Source organism: Antennarius striatus, chromosome 10 (genome assembly GCF_040054535.1).
Source record: "Antennarius striatus isolate MH-2024 chromosome 10, ASM4005453v1, whole genome shotgun sequence".
NCBI classification, from domain to species: domain Eukaryota; kingdom Metazoa; phylum Chordata; class Actinopteri; order Lophiiformes; family Antennariidae; genus Antennarius; species Antennarius striatus.
The window spans coordinates 17,832,577-17,854,904 of NC_090785.1; the positions used below are offsets into that span (position 1 = coordinate 17,832,577).

A 22,328-nucleotide genomic window follows, 5' to 3' on the forward strand; every position below is an offset into this window, starting at 1 on the left:
GCTCTACTGAATTATTCGATGCTAATGATCACCTGACCCTTTATTCTGAGACAAGATTCTTTGTCTTTTACATAAATCTTATATGAAAAACTGCAGACCTTCATCTCAATCTGGAGCAAACAAGCTGTGATACATTGCTGCCCATTAAAACAGTGAAGATCTTTAAGAGCAAAAGAGAACATTCATTCATCTGATCTTTGATCTTCATCAGGTTCCATCCAAACAATTATGGCAGCATCATTTAAAATGTGTGCTCCACTGCCTGTTGTGTTTGATATATTTAATCCAATAGCTTAAAGTTTTTAAGCATTTTTTAAAACCTTGATCTCCTGAAAGGCCTCAGGACAGCCGTCTGTCTTCATGTTGTGGATGGAATACATAAAATTAGCCAAGTGCTTCAGCCTTCATCTTCTTCATACCATTATGCTGCAATTAATGTATAATTTCTCAAAGTCTTTTCTGCCCTCAGATATAAAATTCCAGAAGAACTATAAAGAAATTAACAACAAAATAACGACATCATAGAAATAAAGAATACAAATAAAGTCCCACAAAGCTAAATGTTGATATGCTCCTCCTTTGAGTTGGTCCTGTTTGTGTCCATATTGTAAGTGAAAGCACTGTTCTTTCCTCAGACTTAAGTAATCCTACAAACTATATGTGATTTTTTTTTCTCCAAACACAAATGAGAGACTGACAAAAATTAACACTAAACTGAATCTGAGCATTTTGTTTCTGTCAGAGCCAAAATATGAGACACAATTCCCATGAAAACACACTGGAACTAGATATTAAGGCCATTTAAAATTAAAAAAATGTAAATGATTTATCCTTAATAATGTTTTTGTTTTTACACCTTTAAACCAGCTGGGATATTTCACAATAGGTTATATCTTTGTTTACAAGGTAGTGACAGTGTGCAATATAGACTTTCACAAGACCATAGGTTGATTAAATATAATTAATTCCTGTAATACATTCATTTACACGGTCTATAAACTAGAGTCTCACAGGATGCACTATGTACCAGGTAACTGTTGGATGGTGTAGTACCACAATCCAACAACAGATGACGCATTAGAGCAAGTAAATTCCAGGCCTCCTTTGACGTAACAAATAAACAAAGACATTGTGTAAATAAGGGCAAACAAATGTAAATAAGGACATCTATAAGCATTATTGAACTGCAGTTTTTAACCTTTTATCAGTGGATTGCAGCATAAATGCATAAATGCACTCAGAAACGAAGAAAAGCAGCTGTTCCAGAGGACTCGTGCGTCACGTCACATGCATTTTTCAGGGTATTTCCATGATTGCCTTCATCAAAGATGACTGTCAGTCTCTGAAATCCTCAGCAGAGGGGAGCTAAAGTTGGATGAGCAGGGAACTATGTTCTGAGTGGTCAGATAATCAATTTTCTGATTACTGTCCCCAACAAATGCCTCCTCCATACTGGCCTCCAGAGAGTAGGGCCCCTGCAGCTGCCTGCTGGGCTTCGGCGGGGGCACCAGGACATGCAGGAGGCTACTGCCCAAGTTGGAGTTACATCGAGCCAAGTTGTCAGTCAAATGCTGCATGTAGACCTCATCCAGCTGTTTGTCCAGAAGACCATTCAGCAATGAGTTGGACATGGGCTCCAACCCTGATCCAGGCAGGTCCAGGCTGACGTTAGTGCCGGCCTCCATGACCAGATAACCCTGGTCTGGATTAGATGACACAGGCTCACCTTGTGGTTCCTGCTGGATTGACCAATCAGGTTGATACCTGACTTCAGAGACTAAGCCTTCCTGGTTGATGATGGCTCTCATTGTGTTATGGGAGATGCAGCCTGGGTCAGCCACCTGTAGGTCTGGGTATTCCTCCAGGAGGCTACAGCTCTCTAAGCAAACTGCACCAAAGGTGGGAACAGGTGAACGGCCAGGGATTGAGAGGCCTGCAGAGCCATGGGGGCCGACTTTAAGGTCCAGGCTTTGTGTCGGGTCTAACTCTTCCTGGTTGGAGCCTGATGAAAGTAAAGTAACTGCTTTAGCAGATTGTACCCAACAAAATCACAACTTGGATTTTATCTGACAAACAATACTTTTAAGTTAACTTTAGCACATGAAACAGTTTTTACTTTACCTGCCACATCTAAATTGATCTGTAGATCTGCAGACTTTGAATCACAGTTGAACGGATCCGTAAAATTAGAGCGTGGCTGGACTTTCTTTGTCTTGTGAGCAGAAGTAACTCTCTTCTCCTCTCGGTACGGCAGCACCCTGAGAAAGCCTTCAGCTAACATGGCTCAGAATGACTCTCCTCTTCTGTTTATCTTCTTTTACCCCAATTCGCTTCTTATATTTGTGAATCTTGGTGGGGGGAAATGATTCAGCGCGTAAACTGCACAAGCTCGAATGACCTGTTTCACTTCTGTAACAGAGAAGTGGCCTCTCCACCCTCATCACTCACTTCCTTTATTTGTCTATAGGGAAAATCTGAACTCAGAGAAAATCGGGACAACAAATGTACAATAAGATGAGAAAATTTATGGTCAGCATTCAATATATTTAAAAAAAGTCCAGAAATACATTTGACACAGTTATTTCTGTAATTACATATTCAAAGTAAAACTACAGTATTATCAGAACCGTGTATGAGAAGTATCAAAAGTGAAAGAGCTTCACAAAAGCATCCCACGAGAGTCATGTGATTGTGTGGTTAGATTGTTCAGGCTGGTGCCTGGTGTAAGTGCTTCCCAGCTGGTTAACTTGGAGCTACTTTATGAGCATTTAGGTGCTGTGGGGGTTCCCAAAAGATAAATCTGTGGTGAAATGGGACACGGGATGGGGAAAATTCTGCTTCATAAAAATGATTTGTGAATTAATAATTCATTCAGCTGAATCAACGTGTGATTAAAATGAACCCCATTGAATGGTTTGGAGAGTAAAAGAACCCCTGATGGAGCTGCTAAATCTCAAATTTGAAACCCATCAAACAGTTCCCACAATGCACTGCTTTCTATAGCGTCGTTAGACACAAACGGTAGAGTCACTGCTTTAGTCTTTACACGTTAAATCACAAGTCAGTGAGTTGAGACTGTTGGATACAAAAGGAGCTGGGTTGTGCTTCCGTTTTATTTTACTGGTTTATGTGTGGCCCTGTCATGTGACACTTTATGTAAAATCTGAATCCGAAAGGTAAGCATATCATAAAGCTGTCACGTCTGGGTCGGTTTCCAACGCTCTGGGGAATATCTGTAATCCAGCCTCTGGACAGCTACTTCCTGTCTCCTGCACTGAGTTCATTATCAGAGTGACGTCACACACTCCACACATCTGAAGCCAATGAAAACACAAACCTGTAAATTTGAAATCCTTTATTGTGGACAAAAATAACAGTTTGTTACAAGAAGGAAGAGACTATTTGAAATGTTTTGACCTTGTCATTGTGGTCGACTGAGAGTCAGGCTAACGATGACAGAATAGAAGTAAGAGCAGTGTCATTTGGATTCTGATTCAGGTAAGATATGGATTTACGTAACAGAGACGTCATCAGATGTGAAACAGCATGCTTAGAGCAAAACATTAACACATATCCAGCGGAAAACAACAACAACAAGAAATACAAAAAAGAACCTCTGTTGGCAGATGTGTAATTTTGGCATGTATTAACATCTTCAGACATACATCAGCTCGTAGAAAAAGGGTTGCTCTTAAAGCAGCATTAAGACAATAGAATGTAAATAAGACATAGAGAATGGGATTTAATGGATAACTTTTAAAAAAGGTGCTGAAGTTTTGGTGCTAACATGACTGACAGGAGCACAAGATTTAACATCCTACTGGTCAAAACTGTTGAGTAACGAAAAAATGACGTGAATGTTTTACGATCTAATGTCATGGACATTCTACAGCGGTGATATCTGATCCAATGATGGGTTCTCAAACAGGAAGCTACATGTTTGTGCTAATGGCTTGACTGACATGTCGTTAGTCCAATAGGCTTAGTGGGCTGAGGTTAATAAGGAGCAAGCTGGGCTATTTGGAGAAACCCACAATGCTCTGCTGTATTAGCTCCCTTCACTACGGCTGAAAAGGCACAGCTGAACACGGGTTAAGGAAAAATAATGAGACTGAATGATTGTACACGTAAGCTGAGCGTAATGTTGCTTCGTTGTTTTCAAATCGGTTCCGGGTCTGTCTGGATCCAGGTCTTGCTTTTTTTGGAACCGGCTTGAGGGGGTCAGGTGGGATGGGTGTGAAGCTGCTACTGCTGCGCTTTCTTCAGTAGAGCCATGGCCTCCTGGACAGGAGAGGCAGAACCAGCAGGGAGGAGAGGAAGAAGAGCGTTACATTAAAATGGAGGATATTGGTTTGTATCCTCTGCTACGGCTCAGAGCGAAATCTGTCTGTTTCTATGGGAACTGCCACAACTCCCTGCTGTTCCTGTTGTGGTAGGGAGGAGGTGCCAGTGTGCAGGAGCCAGAGCACTGACGGCTTGGACTTACAGTGAGCAGTTATGTAATGTAACACTGGGAGGATTCACACTGGAGGCCCGTGTTACAGGCAGTATGGGTAGGCCTGATGATGCAGGGCGAATAAAGGACAGGTTTCAGTGTGTTTGTGTTCGTGGGCTTACTTTGGAGCCTGGGGGAGCAGTCAGACCCAGAAAAGCATAAACAGCGTTATCCTCTCTGGCTTCGAAGAAGGCATCGTAGTTCTGAGGAGGATGGAGGGAAAGTGTTTTAATGTATGTGTGTAACATATGCAACACGTTACCATATATATTCACATGTAAACATCAAAAAGTAAAAAGTGAATTACAGATATCTTTAAATTGGAATGATAAAAAATTATTGATACCATTGATACGTTTTTCAAAGTAGAAATAACTATTTCCGATGTTTGAATTACCACTGGAAATGTAATTTCTCCTTTACAATTTCTGATCCAAAATACCAACAAATCTTTTTGGGTGAATGATTCTCTTTATTCAGTGTTTCTGACATGAATATCACTATTTGATAATTGTATGTATATCAATATAAGCTATCGTTTCACTGTCCATATTAGCATCTCCTGAAAAAATAACAAATATCCATCCATCTATGAAAGAAAAGATGCCTCAGATGAGTAAAGGCGATGATCATATGTACCCCATACCAGCCTAATCCTATCGTGACAATAAACATGAAGTGCATCGAGTAACAAGTGTCAAATCAGATTGACAGAAAACAGAAAAATAACCATAAGTCAGCCTGAACCGACATTAATGTTAATCAAATTAGAGACAATAACTTCCTTCCACCTTCTATTCTGTATGATTCATCTTTCACACTTTCATCCACTCATTCTTCTCCTCCTTCTGTTTGAGCAGTTTGTGAGGATCTGGTGATGATGTCCCGCTGGTTCCGACCAGGCAGCAGCAGGAAGCTCCCACTCAGGAACAGGTTGTCCACCTCCTGTCCAATCCCAACCGCCACCAGCAAGCCGCCCATCCAAAGTGCATTATGGGTTTCTACGTCTTTTTGGTTTATCCTCATTGAAATCACACGGATGCTGCCAGCATCCAAATGAAAAATGAATCTCTGCTACTTAACATCAGTGATTAAAAGTTAGAACATCCTGCCAAAAGTGCAAACCATTTGGAGAACGGCTTAACGTCAACTCCAACCAGAGGAATGATGGGAAACAGGCTTTGGCTCGACACCCGAAGGCGACAGCGTGAGCGGCGGTAACACACGGAGCTCTGTGTGAGACGAGGTTGAGTTATTTGTTCAGGCACAGACCTTTGTAGTCAATCTGATAGGAGACTATTGTCTGTGAGAATGTAACCCAGATTAAACAAACAGTCGTCCATCCACTGCAGGCTTTCATAGCCCTCATTTCACACACACACACACACACACACACACACACACACACACACACACACACACGTAGTATATCACTGCTGCTGGTATGCTGCGAGATGCTGCTCTTTGTCTGTGACATTCAATCCAACCATTCCAGCCATAGATAGCGGACCAGCATCACAGACCCGGGCTTTAGTAGGCCCAGGCTTTAGTAGGCCCAGGCTTTAGCATCAGCTACCATTAGGTACTGGGGGGTACTGAACAGGGATGTGGTCGGAATGCAGCGCCACACTTCACACTGTAAGGAACGGTGTCAAAAATACACGCTGTCAGAAAAAAGTGATGACGAAATCAAACTAACTTAAGAAAAGTTAGGCACAAAAATACTGAATGGTGAAATAAAATCATGATCTTTGCATGGGATTATAGATTTTTTTTTAACCTGATTTCTCTGCAGATTAAATTAATTTGGAATTTTTTAATATAGGAAGTAAAGGCAAACCAGCATTTCCCCATTGTTTCTAGCATTTATGCGATGCTAAGCCAGCCTAGCATCTGGTTGACATTTATCAGTGTGGTTATCGATCTCCCCTTCTAATAAATGTTTTTATGTTCCTTTAAAGCTTCCTGTAATACACATCAGGTAGAAGAAATATGAAATGATTGTAATTATGTTAATTAATAATTATGGTCATAGAGCCAGAAGAGGGTAACACCTCCAGCAAACATCGACCTGCACAGAGAAGAAATTCATCCGGATGTCAGATGTCCTCTGTTCCTTTATCATCTTTACATAAACGACCAAATGACTGGTAGAAATATAACAATATTAAAAGTCACAACATACTAGGGTTAATTTATTTCTAACGTGTAGTGATCGTCTGGTTTATGAGACTGACTGACGGACATATGGACGACTAAATGTCCTGTTATTTTATGTCGGGGGATAAAGAAGTCACATTTTTTTCAGCTTGGCAAAACCCAATATTGACATTTTCTCAACTCACTGCTGACGTGCTGTAGAGAAGAACGATTGGTGATGGACGCTAAGTCATCATTCTAAATAAATGTATCGCTAGCTTTACCTTTGACAACAGGCAAAGTGATTTGATCTGTCGTTTATTGAAAAAAAAAAATTGTTTTGTGCCATTTTAAATGTATTCAATCTAAAAACCCACCATGAATTATTTACGTGTCCTGAGAGCATGAGTTTAGCTCTGTGATCTAATGTGCTGGCGACACGTCTAGGGTGTACCCCGTCTCTCGCTTAGGTCGGCTGGGTTCAGCTCCAGCAGTAGACCTGTACTTAAAAGCATAATCGCTAATGTGGCTATAATTCAGAGCATCTGTGAGCCTCACCCCACAGTAGGTGCTTTCATTAAATATCTGTGGGGGGAGAGGGTTCCCCGTGGCCGGCCTGGACTCCTCCGGAACATTCTCTCTCATCCACTTCCTGTTGGCTTCGTTGGCCGCGATGTCATACTCCTCAAACTCGATCTTATTGGCCATCAGGAAGGTCACCACGTCCTGCTGGTGCTTTTTGATCTGCGTGAGAGAGAGACGACAGACAGGAAACCGTCAGTTAGCCGTTAGCTTCAGTCTGGTGGGGGTTCGGGGTCACTTCTGTCAGTCTGAGGCAAACACAAGGACACCTTATGTCTGCCTGCAGAGATCACCGCTGCTCGGTTACCAGGTCACCACCGGTTTGCTGACAAATAAAGGAAGTGATACCAGCGTGTAGAAGTGAAGGCAAGAGGGACGGACGGAGTTCTGCCTGCAGGACAGAATGAACTCCCAGCATCCCCACATTCCAACAGGGGAATTACACTTTCTGCACTATAAGGCGCACTGGATTATAAGACGCATCCCATTATAAGGCGCACTGTCGGTTTTCGAGAAAACGAAAGGCTTCTAGGTGCGCCTTACTGTACTTTGTTCTAAAGTCAACAACTTAAAATACGTTCCTCTGTTCGAAAAAGAACTGACACACAGCATCGTTTTCATCCATGGAAGTGAACAAAACCGTCTGACTTTCTCCGTGTCAGAGCTGATTGTCCCTACTGTCATTTAGATGTGATTAATATTTAAATCAGGGTGTTGTGTTGTGTTACTTACACACACACACACACACACACACACACACACACACACACACACACACACACACACACACACACACACACACACAGAATATGTAAAACCAGATCCTGCTCAGTGCAAAGCGTTTTTGGTTCCTGCCTTTACCTCTGCGTGTGTGCGTGTGTGTGTGTGTGTGTGTGTGTGCGTGTGTGTGTGATTCACTGTATGAAACTCCTGTCCAATCAGCTCTCAGTGGGTGTGTGTCGGAGGGAGGATGGCCCTACAAGGCCGAACGGAAACAAGAGCTCCTCTGGGACTTGAGAGGAGATAACTGGTCAAACAAGAGCCAAATAAGGCCTGCTGGAAGAAGACACACACACACACACACACACACACACACACACACACACACACACACACTCACACTCACGCTGCCTCTGCTGCACACACGCTGCTACACAGCTAAAATCAAATTGTTGCACAAACATTTTAACAGTTATTTCCCCCGTCAGTTCAAACCCGTCCATGTGAGGACTCCTCCCAGCTCGGCCCACAACGCAGGCGGATTACTTGACAGCCATCTGCTAACAAAGCCGAGGCATGGAAAAGAGGGCGCTAACCATGCTAGCAGATTAGCAGGGGATGAGGGTTGAATCATTGGATGTCTGCAGCCCTCCTGAGGACAAAGTCTCACCTGCAGAGAAGGAATCACCGGAGCAGAACCGGCTCAGGATGACTTCAAGGGGCCTCCACTGAACTCTGACTATCCTCCACGTTCACATTAACTTATAAAGAAAATGACCTTTCAGATTCACAAAAAGGCCGACTTTCTCCTCTCCTCTCTTTCGCTGCATTCTGGCCATTCCCCTCCATCCCAGTTAGCCTGTAATGCATTCTTGCCAAGCCCAATTTATTTGTAGGGCAAACTGGTAGCGTGCCATCTGCCCCTGTCTCTAATTGCTTACTGACTGTTTTCCCTATTTAAGCCATTTGCATTGATTCCTGTTGGGCTATTACTGATTTTCATATTTTAAAAAAAAAAACCCAGCCGGTCCTTGACTTTGGATGAGGTAATAAATGTTTTTCTTGATACTTTGCACTTTTCAATCCTTATCTTTCCCTCTGGAATGCTAGAAATTAACTCTCGAGGTTCCTCAGAAGAAAGATTACGGAGCGAATGAGATGGACGTTTGGTGTCAGGCCTGCAGGTCGTCTGCAGGTTAAAGCCTCGTCCACACAATGCCGGAACTTTTTTGTTGCGTTTACGCCTTCCGTCCACACGACAACGCAGATATCCAGAACAAAAACGCAACTTTTTGAAAACGCTGGCCTAGTTGGATTTTTAAAAAAACCGCTGGGTCTGCGTTGTCGTGTGGATGACGTATCAGCAACTTTTTAAAAACGCTGACGTCTTGCCTCTGTGACGTCATATTTATGGGCCCGTGTGTTGTGACAACAAAACACGGAGGATTCCGATTGGATAAAATTTGACTCAATACTGCCACCACATGGTTTGGCATGCTTATAGCCGTCTTTGGAGACGCACTGCTGCGTTTACGTGTGGATGGAGATTTTTTTTGAAAACGCCGTCGTGTGGACGCCAATCGTTTTCGATGTGTTTTCAAAAAGTTGCGTTTTCAAAAAAATCCGTCATCGTGTGGACGGGGGCCTAAGAGCCTCAAATGTAAGGAACAATCCACATCCTCTGCCACACCCCCAGAGCTCACATTGCTATACAAATTAGCTTCACAGCATGCAAATAAAGTAGCGACTGTCTCTGTGTTTGCTTTTATCCAAAGATGGGCCTAAGTGCTTGTAACGATGTTTGCTATTGTATATTGATCCATGGATGACAGTAAGGAGCAGTTCTTCAGTTTAAAATAGCTCAAAAGATATGAATTGCATTATCATGAAAAAAAATGTATATTGACATTTGTGGTTTCTAGAAAAGAAAACCAGATAAATTTAGACATCCTGTCAGAGTTTGCACTTTTTCACTAGAATATCTCAACATCTGTCAGAGGGAATAGCATCAAACTGATGCAGAGATGGTTCCCAGATGATGTTCTCCCCCCCGAGTACCGATATGAACTCTTCCCATCATTCCTTGCTGCACTTTGTAATAATTGACATGTTTAGCTCTACAGCTGTTGGAGAACTGCATATTCTCACTGTAATTATAACCATGTTAGCATGATATTAGCCTGGCCTGCTATCATGGGTGTATATTGTCATTATCTCCTCTAAAGAGGCTCTGTGTTCTGGTGTCTGTTGGTTTATCCGTAAACAGGGTTAACACAAAAATAAACTGATTTATTGAAACAATATTTTTTTCAGCTTTGCAAGAGAGGACATCCTTCAAGAGTGTCTTTTATATCTCTGGAAATAATTTGTAAATTCTGATGTAAACCACGATGTGATCAAATGTATTTATGTGTATGTATAACCTGGGACAATCTGGGGTGTTGATGGCGTAAGAATTGTGTCGCATATTATTCAAGATTTTAGTGGGATTTTAGTGAGATTTAATTTCCAAGGCATTTACAGTAAAATAAAAGGTAACACAGAAAAAGATGGATGTTTACCCATCATGCTGCACTGCATTGTCCACTTGTATCGATACATCCACTGTTGGATCACCTCGTTGGTTCCAGGTGAAGCCTTTAAACTGTGTGGATGTGGAGACTGAATCTACAAAATAAGCTCTTTGGTTTACATTCCACAACATCGTCATCATCATGGGACAGCCGTGTCAGCAGATCCACAAATGATCAATTTTTGAAAGAGGGCAGAAGTCTGGACACAGCTGCCAGACAATGGAGGGCATTGATCGGAGGCAGTGAATCCATGATATGGGTCTGGATCAATATGGGGGAGACTAGTTTGATCAGTCTGGAATAATGTTTCATCTGAATTTGACTAAATGACGCTTCAAATAAAATTACATGCAAAAGCTGAGGATCCCAATGTTTGGAAGCAGTAGAACTCTGGACAGCAGAGAGAAACATGAGCCATCCCACATTCTAATTATTTCCAGTCTGATTTGTGTTTAAAACAAATCAGCTGTAACCGCGACCCCCCCCCCCCTGAAATCTAGCACTACAGCTCTTCCAAACTCTCTGCTCCCATTTCTCCCTACAGGTGTTACAGCAGCAACCTTTTAACGCTAACTAACTAACTAACTAACTAACTGTCAGCAGCGACTGACCTTTAGACCCTACAGTAGAAGAAGTTTATCTGAAGCTGAAAACCTACTACACACTATTGTGTAGTGAGCACATTGTGGCAATGAGGAAATGGTACAATAGAACAGCTGCAACGCATCAAAGGAAGTAAAGGTGGCAAAAAGTTATTTCAGCTTCTAGTTGCCCTTTTGGTATTCAGGTTCGTGCTGCAGCCTAGTTAGATGTATTCCATGTGAGGATTTACATGTACATATCTAAGAAATGGAAATCTGGCCTCTGTTTAACCAAGGAGCAGGTAAAACAGGATGGAACGCTACTGCCTTCCCTGTAAGTACAAATACCTGATTCTGTTTAATGTTTATTTGGTTTCTGTTCACGTTTAAATAAAGATGCGGGCCTACGGTGTGGGATTATCGATAGACAGTCACCGACTGTAACCGTAGAAGACTCCCAAGAGAAGTCCGAGTCACAGCCCCACTCCTGCAGGTGAGTCAAACACACTGCTACTCATTACTGGATGGATGTACGCTGACGTCAACTCACAGGCCAGTGTGTGTGTGTGTGTGTGTGTGTGTGTGTGACACACCCAACCTAATCCATTCCTTACTCAAATGGAAAAACACTCACGTTGACTCCTCTCAGCTTTGTGTATTGTTACACATCTGTAGTGGGACCAGCTGTGGTTGTGTTCTACTACAAGTGAGGTCATTTAACAGTCATGAGATGTTTGGTCCTGATGTTCTCCAGAAGCATTTCATTCTACAACCTCCAAGATAGTAAAATTACATGGTTTCAATTCTGCATCGAAGCGATGAATGAAACGCTCCGAACGAGCTCCGGTTTGGAACACATCCCTCCGTCCTTGGCAAATATGTCTGCCTGAATAATGCTGACTACTGTTACTCGTCAAATCAGATCCATCCCTCCGGCTAATTTTAGCTCGTCTCTCTCTCTGTCTCTCTCTCCCTGACCTGCGATTGACTCCTTGTTGGAGCAAAAGCTCTAAAATTCTGTTTCTGAACTACTCCTACTTGTCTCTCTGTTTTTGGCGGTTGTCCCATTCACACGCTGAGCTAAACCGGAGTGATTAATGGAGCAGCAGACGTTGTTGGATAATGGATTGCAATCACATTGTTTTGCAGTCACTAATGCGATCGAACTGCAAGTCTAGTGAGAGCAAAAAGGTTTTGACCACAAGGCCTCACCAGCTTTTAACTGCTTGAATGTCTTTTTTCCACCGGTATTGCATTAAAAGACACGACAGACAGATTTTTGGATTAAAAAAAAAAAAGGAATGTTACATCACGGCAGATGGGATTGAGATAAAAACGGACGTGTTGTGTTTGGACCGTTGCTCTAAACAGACCCTGAAGAAGACGAACAAAGGAAGCGGTTGATGAAGATGAGGGTGTCCATGCAGCATCTAAGAGCACATGAGTGTGTCCACTCCACTGTGTGCCGAAGACAGATCAATGGGAGGTGATGCAGTTTCCCAGACAGGCTCCATCCAGCACAAGTGATGACATCACCGCCTCTCAAGTCTTGACCATCACACTTTACAACCGGCGCCTGACCTCTGAACACACCGCCGCTCTTCCAAATGTCACCGACTTGTGGCAACAACAGAAAAGAGGCCGTGCTCTCGATCACTTCCTGTGTGTGAGCTGAGAAAATGAGCAGCTCAACGAAAACTTTCATTTCACTTCTACATCAGCAAGAAATTAAGTTTAACGGCTACTAATTTTTTATATCATATTCTCACATAAATGTGTTACCACTGAACATTTCAGTGGTAACACATTTATAAAGCTGACTCAATGCTGGTCTGATTTCACACCATTCAACACATGTAATTTCTGCAGAAAGCTTTCATAGTAACATGTTTTGTCATAAAAAAAAGTACTTTAAAAGGTCCTAAAAACGTTCCTTAGCTGCAGCTGCTGATCCAACAGGGACCCTGGAGAATTGCCTCACACTCATTCCTTTCCAATCCAAAAGAAACTGGCAAAGAAGCTGAAAATCGGAAAGTCTGCAGGGAAAGTGAAGCCAACGCGCAGAAGTGTGTTTTCCAGTCCCCCCGGTCGGGTTGGTGTGGGCCCCTACCACCGAGGCACAGGCCCTACCCTCACATCAGGAGACACAAAGACCACTTTAGGGTTTTTACTGCATACTTCCGTCGTTTGGTTTCAGCTGCAAAAACAACTAAACTGTGGTGACAGGAAACTGTAGCGCGTATAGCTGAATCAGACCCAAACTTCCACTTTGCGCCAGAGCTAAAGAAGTTTAAGAAAGACAGGAAAAGACGTTGAAAGAATGAGTGTGGATATTAAAGTAGAGCAAACACGGCAGCCGTAACGACGACTCAGACCAGTCCAGACCACTGGTGACGGTCTGGACATCCCTCGGAACAAGTTCCACCAAAAGTTGCGCTTCCTTCCTGGATGCTGAGCGTGAAACCCTAACGCACAGATAAAACCTGAGCATTCTTCAACACCTTACCGAAGTGGATCCAGATGACGATGCCTTGTACACTTTGATGACCATGATGAAATCAATCCCTGACGATGACACGGTGAAACAGCGCGCTCCTCGCTGACGCTCGGCGGGCGGATCGGTCAGCGGCGACGCGTCAAAAACGCAGCGATAAAAAAGAAAAAAGAAAACGCACGGCGTCTGTAGAGGCAAGCGCACACTTTCTGCGGAAATGTTCCAGTTCTCAGCGCTGGATGGAGCTTTTGCATTCCTCCTCCTCCTCCTCCTCCTCCTCTTCCTCCTCTCGGCCACCCCGCCCCTTCCAGTTATCTCTCGTTGGAGCGTGAGCGCACACTCGGAGACGCGTACGCGCAACCGAGGCAGCAGGCCTATCAGAGAGCCAAGACGGCGAGGGTGATGTTGTCTGAATATCTCAGCATCAGCCCCCCCATTGTCTGCGAGCCAGACATGGGGCTATTGTTCTTTAAACTGCCAGAATGCTGCGCTCCTAGGTGTGCCAGAAAAAAATTCGGGTAGTGACTTCATAAAAAAAAAAAAAAAAAGCATGTGTGTGATTTTCAACACTGACTGGTCGCTTTTGTGCAGCAGCAGACACTGGAGCGCCGTTCTCAGCGCAGCCACAATATTACACGGGCGTTGTGGGCCCCCTACAGGCGTCTGGGGCAGTTGACGCAATTCCTTTTCCAATGGAGCGAATTTTAGGAAAGCGGACTGTCAAACAAAAAAAACAAAAAAAAATGTGTCGGAGTGGACTAGGCGCCATATTGGACTCAAACACAAAGTGAATATATGGTGACATTCCACACTACACGCCGATGCAGACGTGCGCCTCCCGGTGCGCAAACGAGCCGTGGAGGATGCATGTCTTTCCTCCCGGGGATGTGTAAGTCTGGTGCGGGGCGTGCGTGGGTGGAAACAGGTCGGCATCATTCTCATTCTATTTACACGCACCAGTGTGAGAGGATTCGTGTCCTCGAATGCAACTCTTTCTTGCAGGCTTCCTCCCATCTCTCCCCTCAAGAAGCCATTCGCACAGACCCCCGGATCATCACCGGCTCCAAAATTCCAAGTGTTCTGCAGCTCCGAATGGCGTCATCTGATTGGCTAAGAGCCTATCAATCATGCCTTTAGCCGCACCCCTCCCCCCATTCAACCACTTGCCTCTCTGTTTCAGTGTGTTTACTACACTGCCGAGCATAAGGGAGACGCTCGTCTTTACATGCACTGACCCCACTAAGAAATACAGTTTTTAGTTGTATTTGTAAGAAAACCTCCAAGAGATCAACATGCCCAGGAGAAAGGTACGTATTTTCAAAATAAAAACAATAGTTTGGAAGAGATAGCGGCTATTAATGCAATGCAAAATGATTGTGAAGACATCCCTCTGAGACATTACTTAATTATAACGCCATGTATTACCGTTATTCACTGCTGAAATTTTGTGCCTATTTTCTAAATATAATTTTTATATTGTGCGTGTTCAAATTGATATTTTCCTGATCGGAAATGGCCCTCAGAACGCTGTTTCTTCCGAGAGCCTCTGTCCTTTGGAGAGTCAGAAGTCCCTCTCGGTGTCCATGCAGTTAAAGCACAAGCAGCAGCCATGCTTTGCAGCTCTTGTCCACCTTCGTCGCCGACCTACCGAGAACAAACGCCTCACTTTTCGCCATTTCGTAATAAAACCGGCTGAAATGGCACCAGAAAATACCTTAGTGTCTTTACTTTGGATTTTAGCCGCTAGAATAAACATTCACTGTCGCGTTTTGATAAAATTTTATATTTTTTCTCTTTGTTCATAGTCCCAAATGGCTGCCATTGCATGGCTCTGCCGCCTGGTGGCATACGAGAGCCAAAGCCGGTCCCTCCCCCCTCTCAAAGTCTCCCGCGCCAGCTTTCAAATCTGAGCTCCATGCATGGACTAAGAGAAAGAGATGGGGGAGTGAAGGGGGACAGCAGGGCCTGGGCCCTCAGAATTTGGCTCCAGAGGCCCACATGGCTGAGTTCTCACAGCTTATTACTGAAATAAAGCATTACCCCAACATTTCTGGGGTGTAATCCTTTACATTGACCTGTATTGAAAATAAAATCTAGTTTACACATGAAATCAAAAAGTTTTTTCAGCAGGTGTGTGATCATATGTAATCTGACTCTGAAGAGTCTTGCAAGTATACTCTGTTAAATATAAACCCAATTTAAGATTCTACTAATATTATTTGGATTTTCCCCCCCATTTTAACTTGTTATGTTTGTGTTTTTCAGCTTCAGGAAACAGAAGGAGCAGAAAAGGAGGAGGTAAGATGGGACACGTGAAGTAATTCATCACGTATGTGATAGAATAAACATTTTAAGTGTCTTACACATGTCTTACACATGTAACAATATTATCAAGAATAGAGTCAGCTGTGTTTCCTGAATCCAGTCCTGATTGAAGATTTAAAAAAAAAACTTGTGATAACAATTTTTATTCTGTTTCAGCCCCAGAGGAGATCAGCCCGGTTATCTGCGGTAAGACATCACACATAAAACTCAAAACAAGTAATTAGAATGTCAACAGGTTTGGCTGAAAACATTGCACAAAACTTAATAGTTTAATATGTGTACCGAACAAGTCAAAGAAACATTTTTATATTAGAATTAAAAGCACAAACGGGAGATTAAATTTTCATTTTGTAACGTGCATTAATTTGATTTCTAGAGATAAAAACGGTTATAACATGACGTTTTTTTTTCATTTGAATCTTACAAATGAGTTCAGGCTATTTATCTACTGAATTGGGTGGTAATGAAGTTGACAGAAATGCATCAATGCAAAAGAAAACAAAAAACATGAACTAGAAAAGTTTCTGCAATTAAAAAGTGCAATCATGGTAAAGACTTAATTATTAGCACAAATTAATGTATTAAAAAATGTTTAAAACCCTAATCTAACTGTATGTAGTCCATCATATTAATGTTATGGGACTACGATGTGGGCGTGAAAAGTGGTTTCTCATCGGTGAACATTCTTGTTTCATGTTTAAAAAAATGTCAAATCAGAGTCAAAAGAAAAGTTTTATATTAGCACAGAACATCAGCATTGCACTCAAATACAGCATTTGATCTCCGCAGAGACCGATCATCCCTAAGCAGGAACCAAAGGCCAAGAAGGCAGCAAAGGTAGGAGACTCGGTCCCTGAACGCATCACAAGCAGCAGAAAACAGGTGACGTTTGAGTTCCCAGCCTTGCAAACCTCCTGTTTTCCTTTCCCCCGTAGAAAGAAAAGGCTTTGAACGATAAGAAGGAGGACAAGAAGACCAAGAAGGCAAAGGAGAACGCAGAGGCAGAGGCAAACGAGGAAAACCACTCTGAAAACGGAGACGCCAAGACCAACGAGGTGGGTGGGTGGGAGGAAGAGGAGTGCTGACGCTCAGAATGATTCCCGGTTCTGACTCCCAGGTGTCTGCTCGGTTCCACAGGTGGAGGCAGCCCCCGAGGAGGCCAAGGAGGAGGCCAAGTCCGAGTAGCACTACTGCCTGAGCGTCCTGTCCTCCTCTACAATCCCTCCCCCACCCCCCCCAGTGAACCCCCAGCCAACCAGCCAGCCCCCCCCCCCCCCCAAGTCTCTCACATGGTTTCCCTCCAAGGCGTATTGTTAACAGAGGAATATTTTTATCAATGATTTTATAAGTATCCGTACAGATTTTTAGCACAAAAAGCAAAGCTGATTATGGAGCGCCTTGCAGATTTGCAGTGGTCATATCAAGTGTCTGCAAGCAAGATGAACACATTAAAATCTTTTTTAAATGGCATTTCATGATTGTTGAAGGCTTGTGTGGTGTAGAAAGTGCGTCCCTGCCGGATTGGCTATGTTGTGAGCTGTGTACTCCTGTGTTTTTCCTCCTTCCCTGTCTCCCCTCCTCTTCCTCTGCCGATTAGATCTTCCTCCCCCCTTGCAGTTCAGTCTTTTCTCCATGTTTTATTAACGGTTCAACCATTTTAACGTGGGCTATCCTTTTTAGACCTCTAAATGTGCAGTGAGTTCCCTTTAATTTGTCTTTTCTTTTTCTTTTTTTTCTTCTTTTTTTCCATTCAAATCGTGTTTTAACAGCGTGTTGAAGTGTGTTGTCCACATAAGAAAGAGGAAGATGATCATGTGAAACATTCCGGGAACAGCGATTGCCTCCGACCTGTCTCTCTTAAGACGACCCTGCGTGTAAAACAGCTCCTGCTCCACCCCCACGCTGTCATGTCGGCTTTTTCTAAACACTCTGGTTTTTTTAAAAGCGATTGAATTTGGAAACCTTCTCTGACAAATGCAGGTGTCTGGTCCCTCTCTTATGTTCTGAAATTCTCTTAATAAAATGAAGTCCTGGGAATTTTCCTCAAATTTGTGTCAAGAGTTTGTTTCTTTAAGAGATACTTTTCAAGTGGGTGCATCATCCGCCAAAGTCAAACCAGGGTAAAAATCGGTCCGCGTCAAGTAAATGTATCTGGTAATAATTTAGATTGTATAGCTTTTAATCAACCCTAACTAGTTCAAAACACAGTCTCCATAATGCAAAAGCTTTCTCCTATTGATCCGTTAAAAGAAATGTCAAATCAGAGCTTTAATGGATGCAAGACATTTCAGACAGTCGCTACGACCTACCAGCTAAAGCCAAAACATACCTGGTGTCATTTCATCCTTGAATATGTCAAACTTCCCTTTGAGGGGTTGATGCTGCAGGATGCAGATCCTCCACTGATGCTTTTTTCATCTGATTTCACCTGACTGATTTGCTCCATCTAATAACTACAGGTTTGTTGATCCAGTGCTTGATGGCCGGTAATTGAAACCAGTATGACTCACCTAACAGGCCTGTCTGGGGATCAGGTCAGCCATGACAGGGAGCTGGACATTGACAGTATTGGGTATGGGTCTTGTATTAAAGGCCTTTCTTCACCTCCTATTTTACAGCCATTAGCAGGCGGAGGGAGGTTTCAGTGTTCTCTATACCTTCCAGTTTCACACACTAGGATTTAACTCTCCGTGAACCCGAGCTGGACTGCTGTGACCCACATGAAATAGCACAGATTTATTTAGCAACACATAAAGAGGGCTCCATATTTAGTCATGTGCCACTCAATGGTGGGAGCCTGGCAGCAGCGGGCATGAGAGAATGCTCGCAGCTTATAGAGCAAATACAATTGCCTAAGCGTCGGGTGTTTGTTTTTTCTTCCCTCTCCATGAACATCGACAGTCTGCGAAAATCAACACGTTTGCGTATTTTCTGTCATCCGGGAAAACATATGAACCAAAAAAAAACCGCACAAGAAAGAAGCTTTTGTATATGCGATGCAAAGGCAACAGCGATTTTAATAATATGAGATTCAAGGGTTGTTGTTTAGGATGTCACATTTGCAGCTGGCCTTATTTTTTTACGCACTGGGGGGTGGGGGCGCACTGTAAGAAAGCGCGTTCCATTACGAACCGCTACCTCCGTTCTCCGCACCACGGGGACAGCAGATTGCGGTTAATCCGCTGTGTGGTGCAGCAGTTCCAGCCCCCCTCTGACCCGCATTGTCATGGCCGAGCAGCGGGCTCCATTTTGTCGATATTTTTTGTTGCGCAGCGCCGTTGCGCCGGGACACCACTAGATGGCGGCCTTGCCTTATGTTTAGTCGTGGTAACGCTTGAGGCTGCCGGTGGTCTCTGATACACTTGATCAGCTGCCTTAAAGGCATTACTTATGAACTAGTATCCTGTGTTTTATATTTCTGGGAAAAATAGAAGGCGCACATCTCGGCATAAAGGACTACTTCAAACACTCGGAAAGTACCCCCCCCCCAAGTTTTCCAAAAAACTCTCCCCAACACCCTCTCTTTAATCCTCTGTCAACATCTTGTCTGATGCGTGTTGCTTTTCTTTATGTCCTCCATTCATCCTTACTATTCAATTAGTATCACTTCTTTTTCTTTTTCTTTTTTTACGGCCGCGCTATGATTTCAGCCCCCTCCGCCTGAGGTTTATTGATGTGAGAGCAAACTAAAGCAAATACATTATTGATCAGACATAAAGTTTCTGATCTGTGCCCCCGGTACGCTTCTCTGCTCCACTCCGGGCCACCTTCTTTCATCTGCGCAGTGCTTGTGATATTCCTCAGCTCCTCCGCCCTCATTGATCTGTCCATTCATCCTGTCTCCTGTGATCTACCCTCTGACTCGTTAGCGGGATTTATACCAAAAAAGGCACTCATTCACACACTCACGCACACACTTGCGTGAGGCATTCTGGCATCAAGGGGCTAATTACTCCAATATTATTTCATCTGAGCATGTTTTCTGCCTATCCTGCTTGAAATAAATGCCCCACCCCACCCCTTCCCCCAACCCCCTCCCTCACTGTGTGCAGTCAAAACTCTCTGACGGGTTATGAGTGTTGACTAAGATAGCTCTAAAATAGCGCAATTTCCATTTTGAGACGTGCACATACTCTGTCATCCCACGCATTTCCAGCCGCTGTCTCCTCCCCACACTCATCCATTCATAGTCCACGTCCACATCACTCTGGTCAAGGTCCTGCACGCATCATGGGAACAAGTGTGTGTGTGTGTGTGTGTTTTAAGAGAAGGGGGGGAGGGAAATTCTGTGCGTAAAGGATGAGGATGACCTTTTACGAGGAAGTGATTTAAACGATGCCCCGTCGTCACCAGGGATACCAGTAGTGTGTGTGTGTGTGTGTGTGTGTGTGTGTGTGTGTGTGTGTGTGTGTGTGTGTGTGTGTGTGTCTGTGTGTGTGTGTGTGTGTGTGTGTGTGTGTGTGTGTGTGTGTGTGTGTGTGTGTGTCTGTGTGTGTGTGTCTGTGTGTGTGTGTGTGTGTGTGTGTGTGTGTGTGTGTGTGTGTGTGTGTGTGTGTGTGTGTGTGTGAATGAGGGTTTGTCGTGGAAAGAACGTCACGCTCGTGCACGCGCAATCGCACGCGCAATCGCCAACAGGTGCCCCCTCACACTTTGAGTGAAACCCCCCCTAAATGTCCAGCCCTGACCTCATAGCAAAACCCTGATGGTGTTTGAAATGAACAGCTGTTAGTGGGTAGACTAAATGCCCTAATGCCCCCCTCTGATGGGATGCTGCTGTCTGGGGGCTTTTAAATTGTTTGTGCGCGACTGTCATGTGTATCTGCGGGGCAGGCTGTACTCTACGGGGGTGGGATGCACAAAAGGGAGTGAATGGGAGGAGGCGGGGTGATAAGAAGAGGGAGAGAAAGTAACTGGAGGTGAAGAAGAAAAGGGAGCGGGGGGGGGGTAAAGAGAGGAGATGAGGGGGGGGGGGCTGGATGCAGATGGGGATCTATTCTCTCCGCGCACGCAGACAAGATGGAAATGAGTGGGCGTCTGTGACGTCAATCAGTGTAGACACACAAACAGTCCGACCCCCCCCACACCCCCCACCCCACCCATCACCACCTCCTCTCTTCCAGTCCCATGCTAATACATGCTTCAGTGCAAACAGCAGCAGCGCCACAGATCACAGGCATAAACATCAGCACACACAAACAACCCCCCCACCCCATCCCACCCCCGCACCCAAAACGCGCTCTAAATCTGCGACCTGCTGACGCTGTCAACCCCTCATTCCTGTCTTTTCATACAGTAATAGAAGTGACTGGGCCATAGAAATAGAAATCAGAGGAAAGTTTTCCATAAATGCAAACGCGTGTCATCATTTGTGTGATTATAGAGTCAGAGGAGTCTGAGTTACACCCTTATAGATGAGAGAATAAACACAGATCCAGAGAATTAAACTGCCAGAGTAGGATTTAAAGTGGGGCATGGATTTATTCTACTGTATTAATATCACACAGTGGCTGCAGACTGTAGTGCAATCTGGTGGAGAACTACTTTGTGAAAATAGCATCAGGGCTAAGAATCCATTATTACATTACATGAATGTACCTGCAAACGTCATAGAAAGGTGAAAGAAAAGAGTGGGCACTAAAATGTGAAAAGGAAAGAAACTGTACAACCTGCTCAGCCTTCAGAACAGATTTGATAAGGACACCTCGACGGAGTAATATAAGCAGCTATATTCATCATTTTTATTATCACCCCATCAAAGAGCGGTTTAATTGGGCTGTGATAGATATGTACCTCTCCTCAAAGTTGGATGAAGAGATTGCTAAGGAATTTCAGACATGCAGGGAAACATTTCTAGTTAAAAGGTTTGCATGACTTGGATTCATCATTCTACTTTGGCCTTTTTTTATACTGAGGCAACTTCCAAATTATTCTGCCTTTATTCACCTACAAGTACAATGAAGGTTAATTAAGGTCTTACCGAACCAGAATCAGAGATTTTCCCATCGCAGATTCAGCTGTTTTTTTTGGTCAAAGTGTCAAAATGTTATCCTACCATCAAATTATCCTTGTCAAAGTATTTTAGTATTTATTAGTTCATTATTATGTTCATCAGTATAACTTTTCATGCTGGTGTTACAATTAATTATTAACATTTGCTTTAAAACTACTGCTAATTATTATTATTAGTTTTAATCATCTACTTATTACAAGGTTGGAGGCTTACACCTTGACTCCTGCAGTCTACACTGGTGTGAGAAACCCTGTCTTAATGATTAGCACTCCTACAAGCGGGTGACATCCTGCCTCACACAGTTGCAAACCAAAAAGTATGTATGAAGGAAAGCTAATGCCAATTCATTCCTAAACATGTAAAGTGAAAGATTAACAGCCAGAATAGCTGGTTATTCCTGCCGGTCATA

At 43.6% G+C, this 22,328-nt stretch overlaps 2 protein-coding genes across 2 annotated transcripts; one reads left to right on the forward strand and one right to left on the reverse strand.

Moving 5' to 3' along the window:
• Window positions 1–3,340: 3,340 nt before the first annotated feature.
• sh3bgrl (SH3 domain binding glutamate-rich protein like) lies at window positions 3,341–13,854 on the reverse strand. Its single transcript, XM_068325653.1, has 4 exons — window positions 13,597–13,854; window positions 7,193–7,378; window positions 4,618–4,698; window positions 3,341–4,281 (listed from the first exon to the last, which is right to left on the reverse strand). Exons 1-4 carry the CDS (start codon window positions 13,639–13,641, stop codon window positions 4,246–4,248), a joined length of 348 nt encoding a protein of 115 aa, XP_068181754.1. The 5' UTR covers window positions 13,642–13,854; the 3' UTR covers window positions 3,341–4,245.
• A 541-nt stretch (window positions 13,855–14,395) lies between these two features.
• On the forward strand, window positions 14,396–17,950 carry hmgn6 (high mobility group nucleosome binding domain 6). Its single transcript, XM_068325654.1, has 6 exons — window positions 14,396–14,891; window positions 15,850–15,882; window positions 16,066–16,095; window positions 16,699–16,746; window positions 16,845–16,964; window positions 17,047–17,950. Exons 1-6 carry the CDS (start codon window positions 14,877–14,879, stop codon window positions 17,092–17,094), a joined length of 294 nt encoding a protein of 97 aa, XP_068181755.1. The 5' UTR covers window positions 14,396–14,876; the 3' UTR covers window positions 17,095–17,950.
• Window positions 17,951–22,328: the final 4,378 nt, after the last annotated feature.

Coding starts and splice junctions, on each gene's coding strand:
- sh3bgrl (XM_068325653.1), bottom strand. CDS start 13,641: ATGGTCATCAAAGTGTACAAGGCATCGTCATCTGGATCCACTTCG. Junction 7,379..13,596: donor CGTCATCTGGATCCACTTCG/GTAAGGTGTTGA, acceptor TCTCTCACGCAG/ATCAAAAAGCACCAGCAGGA. Junction 4,699..7,192: donor ATGAAAGCACCTACTGTGGG/GTGAGGCTCACA, acceptor CATCCTCCTCAG/AACTACGATGCCTTCTTCGA.
- hmgn6 (XM_068325654.1), top strand. Junction 16,747..16,844: donor AGGCCAAGAAGGCAGCAAAG/GTAGGAGACTCG, acceptor TTTCCCCCGTAG/AAAGAAAAGGCTTTGAACGA. Junction 16,965..17,046: donor GAGACGCCAAGACCAACGAG/GTGGGTGGGTGG, acceptor TCGGTTCCACAG/GTGGAGGCAGCCCCCGAGGA.